This window comes from Rhopalosiphum padi, chromosome 1 (assembly GCF_020882245.1).
Source record: "Rhopalosiphum padi isolate XX-2018 chromosome 1, ASM2088224v1, whole genome shotgun sequence".
In the NCBI taxonomy this organism is placed as follows: Eukaryota; Metazoa; Arthropoda; class Insecta; order Hemiptera; family Aphididae; genus Rhopalosiphum; species Rhopalosiphum padi.
The window spans coordinates 15,086,104-15,097,532 of NC_083597.1; the positions used below are offsets into that span (position 1 = coordinate 15,086,104).

General features: G+C 24.2%; 1 protein-coding gene across 3 annotated transcripts; it reads left to right on the forward strand.

Annotated features, from left to right (window-relative positions):
* Positions 1-1,564: 1,564 nt before the first annotated feature.
* Positions 1,565-8,079, forward strand: LOC132917215 (zinc finger protein ZFP2-like). Of its 3 annotated transcripts, none has more exons than XM_060977833.1 (5): positions 1,565-1,794; positions 1,981-2,126; positions 2,818-3,498; positions 3,574-3,890; positions 6,308-8,079. In XM_060977833.1, exons 2-5 carry the CDS (start codon positions 1,989-1,991, stop codon positions 6,663-6,665), a joined length of 1,494 nt encoding a protein of 497 aa, XP_060833816.1. In that variant the 5' UTR covers positions 1,565-1,794; positions 1,981-1,988; the 3' UTR covers positions 6,666-8,079. The 3 variants fall into 3 exon arrangements, with proteins under 3 accessions (XP_060833816.1, XP_060833818.1, XP_060833817.1); XM_060977835.1 differs by having other exon boundaries at positions 1,604-1,794; positions 2,818-3,150; XM_060977834.1 differs by lacking the exon at positions 1,565-1,794 and having other exon boundaries at positions 1,873-2,126.
* The last annotated feature ends 3,350 nt before the right edge of the window (positions 8,080-11,429 follow it).

The following is an 11,429-nucleotide window of genomic DNA, read 5'->3' on the forward strand; positions in this document are numbered from 1 at the left end:
TGGCAATATTCTAAATAATAATTCTGTATTTCTATTATTCTTTTCATCAATTTTCACAGTGAATACACCTATTCAATTATTTTTAAATGAAAATGTCTCATTTTGACTAAATTTTTTTTAAAACAAAATTCATGATATTTTTATATATAATATATTTATTAAAGTATGTAAAATGTATTTAACTTCTTGTATTTTGGTATGTTGGTTAACTTTTACTGAAAACATATTCATTATATCATTGGTAATTAATAATTAATTATCATGATTTATAATAATACATGCATACCTATATGGCTACATATATGTATATAGAAGGTAGATCATACATTACTATTATTCATTTTTGAACTAATAATATCTACTGTAAAACAGTATAAATAGTTTTGTTTATTAAAATGTAATTTCGTATAATAAAATTTATAATTAAATATTCATAAATAATAATTTTAAGTCCATACAAATAATGTTTTTGAATTATAAAAAAATAATTAACATTGTTAATTCTATACTTCTATAGTTCTATAGTAAAATCCATAGTTTCGTTTAAATTTCAACTACAAATAAATTATACCAAAAATAATAAGGTTTTTAAGATTTTTTAATTCCAGTATGAAATACTCATGACGAAAATTGTATCTAATTATTTTCATAGCCTATTTAAAAAATTGAATATTATTTACATTTTTTTAGTATAAAATACTATTTTCGTATTTTCGTATTGATTTTGATAAATTTTGTAAAAACTTGAACTTTAAATGCATATAAAAAAAAACCATACCAAAATACCAATGTATTTTTATCAATTTTATGCAGATTTAGGAACAGTTTTCGTGGAATATTCTTTGGGGAGGAAGGGGAGTGTAAAAATGTTCCTAATTTTTTTCTTTTTATAAAATAAACTGGCCCCTCTTCCCCCAAAAAAAGTTCCAACTAAATCCAATTTACTACCTGTAAATACCCCAAAGTTGAAAATTGAAACATTTTTACAGTCTCAAAGGGCTATGACAATGATTAAAAAAACAAATTTATCATTGTAAAATCAAATAATTTCTACTAAATCCTAATACAATCATTAAACATTCATCGCTCGGCTCAAAATCTAAAATTTATAAGGAATATTGTATTGTGCGCGTTAGATGTTGATCAAGCTAGGCAATTTTTAAATGTACAAAATTTTAAAAGTATAAATACTATGAATACCACTAACAGCTGGCGTCTATACAAGGGGCTAGGGGGAAAAGCACAAGAGCAATATTCTGCCAAAGTGCTAAAATATATCATCATGTATAGAAAATGCTAATTTTTGGTGAATAATTCAATTTATTCCTTATTTGTTACATATTATTTATTTTTGAATTGCAACAAAAATACAAAATTTGTTAAAAACTAATTTTGGGAGTAAATTACTAAATTATTGTAGTTTGTTCGTCGTAACTCGTAAGTTCGTAACAAACAATTAACAAATGATTATGATCGTAAATCATAATTATTTTTAAATTGTAAGATATAATACGAATACGCACATTAATGAATCAGTTTTGCGATGATTTAAAGTTATTCATATTCTCCTTGGCCAACCAAAGAGTTTGTAAAATTGTTGCCTCAAAGCATTTTTCCCGTAATCTACATCCAACATCCAAAATTCAAGTAAACACGAATCCCCGGTGTTTGTAAATGTTGTTCGAGTATTTAAACTTTTCGTCGTTAAATAATTGCATTTTTATTGTTTTATAAATTCTTTTAATGTCCACCAGTATTTAAAAAAAATTGAACTAGATCATAAAAAATAAAGTGGTAAGTATTGATAATAATTTATGTACTCCGTATAATTGAAAATACTACCAAACAATAAGCATGATAATTATCACTTACGTGGTTTCACACTATATAGAAAATAAGTTTATTAAAATATATTTACGCTACATAAACATTTAAATTACGTTTTTAATTTTATATAAATAATTGTTTAATGTTTTATAGCATATACAATGGATTTTAATATGGTTATCAAACAGGAATTAAATGATATTAAGATGGAGCCTATGGAGGACTTTCCAGATGTCGGAATTCCTAATTCTTCTGACTATGACGAGGGCGTAATAACAAATATTAAAAATGATGATTTGGTAAAATATTTAGTACACTGCCTAATATAATTTATATAAAATGTATATGCAAGTAAAAAAATAATTACATTAACATTATTTTTTAAAAATTATATTCTTAATCATGAGAATTTTATTTGAAATATTCTTTTAAATATATTCCTGCATTTACATTAAAATAATTTATATTTCAATGTTTTAAATTGTGGTAGTTAATTCTTTTGTATGATATTGTGCTATCATTCAAAGTTAATTAATACATTTTTTTTACAAATAATTGCTAAAAGTAAATTGACTGTAATCGGGGATGTAGTTAAAATTTTGGTAAATTTAATTTTCTCAAAAAAGCAAGATTAAAATTAATATGTTTGTACTGGTGATGGTTAGAGTGGTATTTATAATATATCGGTAGTTAAAATATTGTACAAGGATAAATCTTTAAACTATGGTTATACTTAATACGAATATCAACATTTAGTGAAACTAATAAACTAATAACTCAGAATCTGAAATAATCAATTTTCTTTGAATTCCCCTTTTTTTATTAACTATTTAATCATCTAAGTTTTAACTTTTACATTTAAGCTTTATTAAAGCTGGACAAGATATACAATGTAAATTTTAGTTATGTCTTACTTTATTCAGTAAATAAAATATATATTTAATTATATTGTATGTAAGCAATTATAATTTGTAATTACTTCTTTTGTAGATGGAAAATACAATAATGGAGCAGATATATCCACATAAAAATCATCAATCTGAAAGTGAAACAGAAGATACATATGATGAATGTTATTCATGTTTTATGTGCAATGTATCATACAATACACAGTTTGACCTAGATGCACATTTGCGTACTCACATTGATGATGAGACTTTTCATCATAGTAATATTAACAGTATAAGTGAACCTTTACCTCAATCTTCAATAAAGCCATCAAAATACTTCAGATGCAATGAATGTCTAAAAATTTGTAAAAGTCAACTGTCATACAATGAACACATGTTAACCCATACAGGAGAAAAACCACATCATTGTCGGGTATGTGATCGTAAATTTCGTCATATAGCAAATTTTCGAACGCATTTAAAAAGTCATAACAATGTGAGAACATTGATTTGTTCTCTGTGTCGAAAAACTATTGTTGGCGAAAAAAATTACTATATACATTATATGGATGTACATAATAAAATGTCTATCCGTAATCCTCGACCTTATCAATCTAGTTCATCTGACAGTGATGAAGATTTTAATCCCAAAGTTTCATACTATAAAAAGAAAAAACTTAATTCACGAAAGTTTAGAAAAGATAGTGAACCATTTGGCCCTTTATTTGCTAAAAAAGCATGGGAAAAAAAACAACAAGAATTGGAAAATGTTAATTTAGATGTAATATATAATGAAAGAACAATTATTTAAAATTTAGTAGTGAAAAACTTAAATGTAACTTATACTTTATTTTAGGTCGAAGAAGAAAAAAGTGAAAGAGATGCTGTTCAGGAAGCTATTGAAAGTTCAAGACAAGATATACAAAATATGCTTAGAAAAAGAAAACAACAACTAACCGATTATAATACTGAAGAGTACCAAAAGCTTCTAGAAACTTTAATACTAGAAAAAAATTCTACTGGTCAAATTAATGAAGCTAAATTCATTGGTCCATTGTTTTGGAAAAATGCTTTAGTCAAGGCTGGTCTTGTAGAAGAAGATGTACTTCCTATGCAATTTCAAAGTCAGCTAAGAGTTATTGAATGTATGTCTTGTAGAAAATGTTTTGCAAGGTAATCACTTATTTTATTAATAATTAAAATTGTTTTTTCTAATAAAATTTATATAAAATTAATCTTAACATTTCAACTAATATAATAAAAAACTTATCTTAAATTTTAAAGAATAATAGTAGCAAACATTCAATTTTAATATATTTTTTATTTAATTAATTGAAGAAATGTATCATAAATTTGAATATAAACAAGTTGTTGAATGCTAGTTGGGATCTATATTCAAGTACTTTAAAAACTATCAAAAATTCCCTAAAAAATAACAAAAAATGTTTTTTATCCCATTAATTTGCTTAAAATTGTCCAACATTATTTTTATTATCACACAACTATGCAAGTGATAGGAAAACTTTTGGTATTTATAATACTTTCTTATAACTAAACAAACAATACAAAAACAAAATATCTAACTGAGGCAGACACAATAAATAAATAGTATACTTGAATTAAATACAGCCACAATATATCTCCAATTGACCAATAAATTGTTATTTATTTAGATCCTAGTAAGATACTACATTCAGATTAATAACTAACTATAAACAGTGGCAGCCTGGGTTCGTTTTTTGTGATCGGCTGGAATTTAAAAGGGCCCCTAACCAATGAGCCCAATATCAAATGGCTATGGGCCTTTTTACAGTTTTACATTTTTAAAGATACCTAATTTATCATACTGACATATGTAATTTGCGCCAAAAACAACCTGAAGAAAAAAATATTTTATGTAGTTTGCACCACATAAAACTAAATAAAAGGACATTATATAATCTGCACCATTTGTACCTTCAAAAATTGTAATTTGCGCCATAATTCGCCTTATACAAATTGTAATTTGTGCCACTTTTAAATAATTAAACAATTTTTTTTACAAAATAACATATTATTGTATTTTTAATCATTTATCAATCAAGTTAATTTTAATAGTTATACATTTCTTGAAAATTATTAAAAGTAATTAAAAAAAAGTATTGAATAAGTATAATTCCAATGTATACAATTCAGCCATATAATAGTTATAAATAAATGTATATAGGTATACTTAAATTCCAACAATTGAAGTTAAAAGTGTGGCGCAGATTCCATATTCTATTTCGTTTTCTGTTGTGGCGCAAATTACTGAAATTAATTTATAGATGTGGCGCAAAATACCATCTCCCGGTTTATCCGTTGTTTATTGGTTTATAATATTTTATATATAGTATTTTATCACACGGTATTTATTATTTTTAAAATAACACAATATGACTACCTACCATGATTTAAGATAATATCTAAAAACTAAATTGTTTATGAATAGGGCTCGGATTTTAAAGCATAATAAATAACAAAAAAAGCATAAAACTGTTTAAAAAAAGCAAAAAAAAAGCACGACTAAAAATTAACACGAATTAGGTTATAATTTTATAAAACTGAATAAAAAAAAATTGAAAAATTAATTTAAATCGATGTTATACGAGTACTGAGCGTAGATTCTACAAACTATATGCAATAGTCCATAAGCTATCTGTAGATCGATAATCTATACATTTCAATCATTACATTGAATGACGTTTCGCACTAATGGTACGGTCACGGTCATTATTGCGGGTTTTCACATTTCTTATTAAGTAAATAAACACTTTTATATAATAATTTGTTACGGGTTTTGACATTTCTTATAAATTATATGAACATTTTTTTAATTACTATAGCGTAACAAACAAATAAAAATTAAACAGCTAGAATAACTGAAGAAAGCAATAAAAAAGCAAAAAAAGCATTTATATTAAAAAAACCAAAAATAAATTCGTTTATTTCGAATCAGATTAACGTGAAACGAATTATGTATAAAAATTAGATTTTTATCTTAAATATATAAAAAGAAGCATTTGCTTTAAAATCCGAGCCCTATTTATGAACATTTAAAATAATATATTTTAGAAGCTCAATTGGGTAATGGCTGTAAGGGCCCAGTCGGCGATCGCCGACCTGGCCAGGCCGCTACTGACTATAGATAAAGATGTTACCCCATTCATGTATAGAGTAATGACCGCTTGGTATGAATAAAAAATATAAAAAAAACTTTTCTTGATTAATATTTTGAATTATCTAATTTATACTAAATGTTTGTAGGTACAATGTATTAATACATGCCCTAAAAATTAATGATTAGTATTGTACTGTATAGTTATTTATAGTTATATGTATTATTTATTATTTCATTAAGTCAATGCTTAGTGAAAAACTAACAGTAGGTTTTGAGGTTAAGGATATAACAATTTTTTTTTTTTGAAATGCTATTTTATCAATTAATTTCCAATTGCTAAAATAAATTATGAATTCTTCATATGATTCCTCGGTTGACCTTTAATTAGTTGAAATTTTCTTTATGTATTAAAAAAAATTATATTGTTTAATTTTAGTTTTATAATTTTTAGGTTACCAAGATCTAATGAAGGTCATATTTTGCCATCTAAACCACCATGCTCTAGCTGCTTTATGATTAAAAATGAATCTACATTAAACAAACATAAAGCTGAAAATCATAATGAAACTCCACCATACATTTGCAAAGAATGTTTATTGGAATCAGACACATGGTATAAGTATGTCCAGCACATGAAAATGCATTTAAGATGTGGAACAAAATGTAGTGAGTGTGTATATAATATGATGAATAAACCAGATACTGTAATATTCTTGTGTGATGTATGTGAAATGTCTTTTGACACTGATGATGAACTTAAAGTACATGTACAAACACATTTAGAAAATGGACAAAATAATGATAGATAGTAATTCTCTACATTTTATAATGAGCTATGTAAATATTATTAATAATATATCTATTTTATATTCTTAATAATAGCAGTTAAAAATGTAGTAAATGTAACTATTACAAAATAGTTACAATAGTAGCTGTTTGTACTCGTAACCAATATGTATATTATAATTTTTTTAATAACTATCAATTAAAAATTTATACAAATAAGTATAATATATATAAATATATGTATTACTCCTTAAAAAAAAGAAGATTAATTTGTGTTATTTAAAGTGTAAAAACCACAGACTTGTAATTGATATAGAATATCTATTCTTAATATACATAATATATATAAACAATTTTTATTCATAAGTAAAATGCCCAAGACTATAAGAAGTAAATAATATTATTTTAAATGGTAAATAAAATTATCTTAAGAGGACGTTATACCTGCATGTGTTGTCTCTGTCTTACCTACATACATCATAGCAAATTTGCGTTCAGTATATTTTGTGATGTTAGCTTTAATATTAGAGTAAATTTACTTGTTATCAAATTTAAAGGTAAGAATATTATCTAGGAAATGTCATGCTTTTATTGATATTATCATTTTAAAGTGAGTTATGAACATTTTAAAGTTGTAATATTTTACATAGTTATAACTCACTTTAAAATAATAATATCAATAAAAGCTTATGAAATTTCCTAGATAATATTCTTACCTTTAAATTTGATAATATGTTAATTGACTCTAATATTAAAGCTAACATCACAAAATGTGTTCTGCTGAACGCAAATTTGCTGTGATATACGTTAGTAAGACAGACACCACATGTGGGTATAATGTCCTATTAACTTAAGATTCGTGTTATAATAACCTTATATAATGAACATTTTAAAATTTCTATTAAATGATTAAAAACATATTTTTTGATATTTTATACATTTTTGTTCGGGTGAATGATCATTAATCAACTCAAAATGTGTGTTTTTATATTAATTATTTACTATTATTTTTAATTATGATAATATTACAATGATATTTTTACTGTTTTTAGTCAAGTTAAATGCTAATACTTTAATTTCATATTGTACAATATAGTTTTAATATTGTATTGGTAGGCACACAAAATCAAACGCCAGTTAAAATGTTTAATAACTAACACGAAATATGTTATAGTTATATGATATTGTGTAATTAATAATTATTACAAATTATACAATAATTTTATCATTGTATAGAACTATTCATTATTGGTACAAACAAATTTTTATTATTTATAGTTAATATGATTGTTAAGTTATTTTTATTTATCTTGATGTGAGAGCATTTGATAATTTATATATGTATTGTATAAATGATGTGTTTACATTATGTTAACTTTGTGTTAGATACCTTTTGTATTCCGATTAAATACACATTAAATATGTGATTTAACTGTTTTTATTTTATTTGTTCATTTGTATTGATGATAGATCCATCTTCTTTGTATGCTTCAGTTAAATATTCTTTTCTACAATGAAAGTAAGATATTAATATGTATCGTGGTCACGTGTACGTAAGTAGTTTTCTGTCCCTGAGGCCTTTCCTTAAAGTATTTAATATTTTTAGTTTTTTAAATATGGATTATGCAAAAAAAATACTAAAATAATATTGTGTTTCTATATATAATTTTATATTTTCTAATTATAAAACAGCTTCAACAATAATTATGGGTTTGTTCTTTGAAATTAACGGCTGTGCAACAGTTTCATATATAAGCTCCAAGTTATTGCAGTATTATATTCCCTGTTAAGAGAACCTACACATGATTATGAATTTATGATCATGATTAATATTTAAGACAATTTTAATTTTCAAAAAAGATATATTTTTTAGTTTCTGAGCAAGAAACACTTTAAAATTATCTTAGTATTTTTTATTTTTTTTTATGTTTCTAATAGAAAATTAGATCTAATTGGTACATTTAGGCATCAAAAAAAAAAAAAAATTTAATACTTCCCAAAATAATTTAAAAAACAAAAAATAGGAAAAATAGTTTGTACTTCTTCATCGAGGAGTAAGTCGCTACGATGTATATATTAAATTTGAATTCATTGATGAATCCTTACGAATTATTAAAATAGAATATATTTATATTTATACATAATTGTTATTAAGTTTTTAAGACTTTTAATAGTAATAGCTTTAAGTAATTTAGCTTGATAATTTAACTGTTATCTACAAATTGGTCTTAGAGCATTACAATATTTAAAGTATATCAATAATATGCATACAATATTTTTATTTAAATACATTTAAAGTTTAAATTTTATTGAAATATACAATAAATAATAATAGCATAAATCATGAAGTACATCACTGCTAGATGCAAGGCTGGGCATTAACAAGTTAAAAAATTAAATTTAAGTAACTTTTATTTTCATAAAAAACTTCTAACTTTTCTAACGAGAAAACCCAGAACGATTTTAATATATTAACTATTAAGCAATAAATTTGTTGTGTCGTCAACAATTATCATTTGTTTATAACATTTTATTCGTATTGTTTCCTGTGACTATGTTATTAATTTTACACGTAAAAAAGAAAACTTACTTATTTTTAACTAAGGTAAGTTACTTTTTTTTTCAAATTAATTTTTAACGAGTTAAATAAATAAAAAAAATAACTTTTAACTTTAAACTTAACTTACATTTTTCTGTATTAACTTAACTTAATGAGTTAAAATAATTAGTTAACTTTCCCAGTCTTGGCTAAATGTGTTTGGAAAAAAGTTCAAAATTCCTTATTTTTATTGGAAAAATAAAAGCTCACTTTATTAATTCATTAAATGTATGGTAGTTTTATATATTATTAATAATTTTTATTGCCATATAGATCATCTATATCTAAGTTCTTTTTTACTTATTCGTCCAATTCCTTTTACTCTTGTTATACACATGGTTTAGGGTTATAGCATGCTCCATACCAATCTGATTTGATTCCAATTTCTCTTTTGATCATCATTGTTCTGGTGAATTGTGATCTCCTTACTCTAATTTTATACAGTTACATCTCTTATAATGGAACTATATTTTGTTTTCCACAAGATCACTTTAACTGTAGTACTGTACATTTGGTCTTCTCTCCCACAATTTAGTAGCAGAGTTGTAGACGGGACTATAATCAAAAATATGTTTAAGTTTATTGCTTTTCTTTGGTTTTTCTAGACAATATAGTAATATAAATCCAATATGTATTCTTAAAAATAACCGCTGACATGCCGTAACTAGAGAAAATAGGAAAATATTTATTAATTTGAAGGAAAAACAGTTTTCGAAAAACTTTTTGTTATTTAATTATAATTCAATAATGAATTATCGTAGATTTTTAAAATTATTGTTATCTGATATGTTCCTAAACATCATCTCATCATATGATGTTTTTAACTGAGCTATTTATAGAAATTTAAAAATTTTATTACAACGTTCTTCATGATTCGTTAAGAGGATGTTAGCGCAATAATTGTTTTCTTTCTCAGACCCACGCACCCACACATGCACACATGCACAACATAGATAAAACGCTTTCACTTAAAATCGTTTTTTTTTATGAGTTTTGAGTAATCTAAGAGTATAATCACCTATCACAAAAATTATAGAGGATATAATGTTTTGAGAGAATGATATATCGGTTTTATATTTTATTGTTGTTTGATTTTATATTCGAGTTTCAAAATAAAAAAGAAATGTTGTAAATTTAAATGATAGCTTGTAATTATTCTTAATAAAATAAACAAAAAAAAAAAAATTTAAATGATGTTTAAATTGTTTTGAAATAATATTTAGATAAATCTATATGTCATATCCTCAAAAATAATATTCTCTATCGTTTATGTAATGGGTGATTTTACTCTATGAATTATGATTACTCAAAAACTAAAATAAATGTTTTTGCGTAAGTGTGTTTTGTCTATATTGCACATAGCCCGACATGGGCTAGAGAGAGAAAAGAAACAGTGCGCTGACATCCTATATTGGTATTGGAATTTAAAAATAATGTTTAGCGTAAATCTAGGTACAATATTTTTCTTATGCACTGAAGTTTTAATTTTAACGAAATTGGATATTCACGCATTACGCGTAAATTAACGTTTCCTTAAAAAACGATTTTAGTTTTCGCTGTTACTTAAATAATCCATTTATGTATTCTATATATTTTTTTTAATATTCAGACTAATTTTAAACTATACATAATCATTTGAACTACTCAAATCTTTCTAGTTAAGTTTGGTCAAAAAGCTTGAAAATGTATTAAAAACAGGATCTCACATAAATTATTCTTATAGCAATTTAAAAATATTTAATTAAACACTGCATACGATTTTTTTTATAAGCATTGAAGTTCAAATGTTCAAAATTTCAAACAAAATTGGAGGATATTTAAACAATAAACGGTTTTACTTTTTTTGTTGCTGAAAATATTCTTACGGACTTAAAATGTTAACATAATATATTATATTTTTTATACACATTGAAATTTTGAAATATTTAAATTAACTTGCTCTTTGAGTTATGAAGACTCAAGCCGCCACTGTTAAAATATAAACTATTGTAATTTTTGACAAATACGATATTATAGGCAAAATATAAATTAAACCATTTTATCTTATCGTATACTAATAGTAAAATACATTTTTAAAGTAAATAGTTGACCGTCTTTGCTCAGAATCGTTTTTCATATTTATCATTGAATTCAAATTTAACACATTACAGTGACTTACTCAATAATGACTAACGAGGTACCTACGATC

What these genes read in the sequence shown, in the direction of transcription:
- LOC132917215 (XM_060977833.1), top strand. Translation starts at nt 1,989, where the DNA reads ATGGATTTTAATATGGTTATCAAACAGGAATTAAATGATATTAAGATG. An exon ending in TGGAAAATGTTAATTTAGAT is followed by an intron (nt 3,499 to 3,573) that starts GTAATATATAAT and finishes ACTTTATTTTAG; the next exon opens with GTCGAAGAAGAAAAAAGTGA. An exon ending in TGTAGAAAATGTTTTGCAAG is followed by an intron (nt 3,891 to 6,307) that starts GTAATCACTTAT and finishes TATAATTTTTAG; the next exon opens with GTTACCAAGATCTAATGAAG.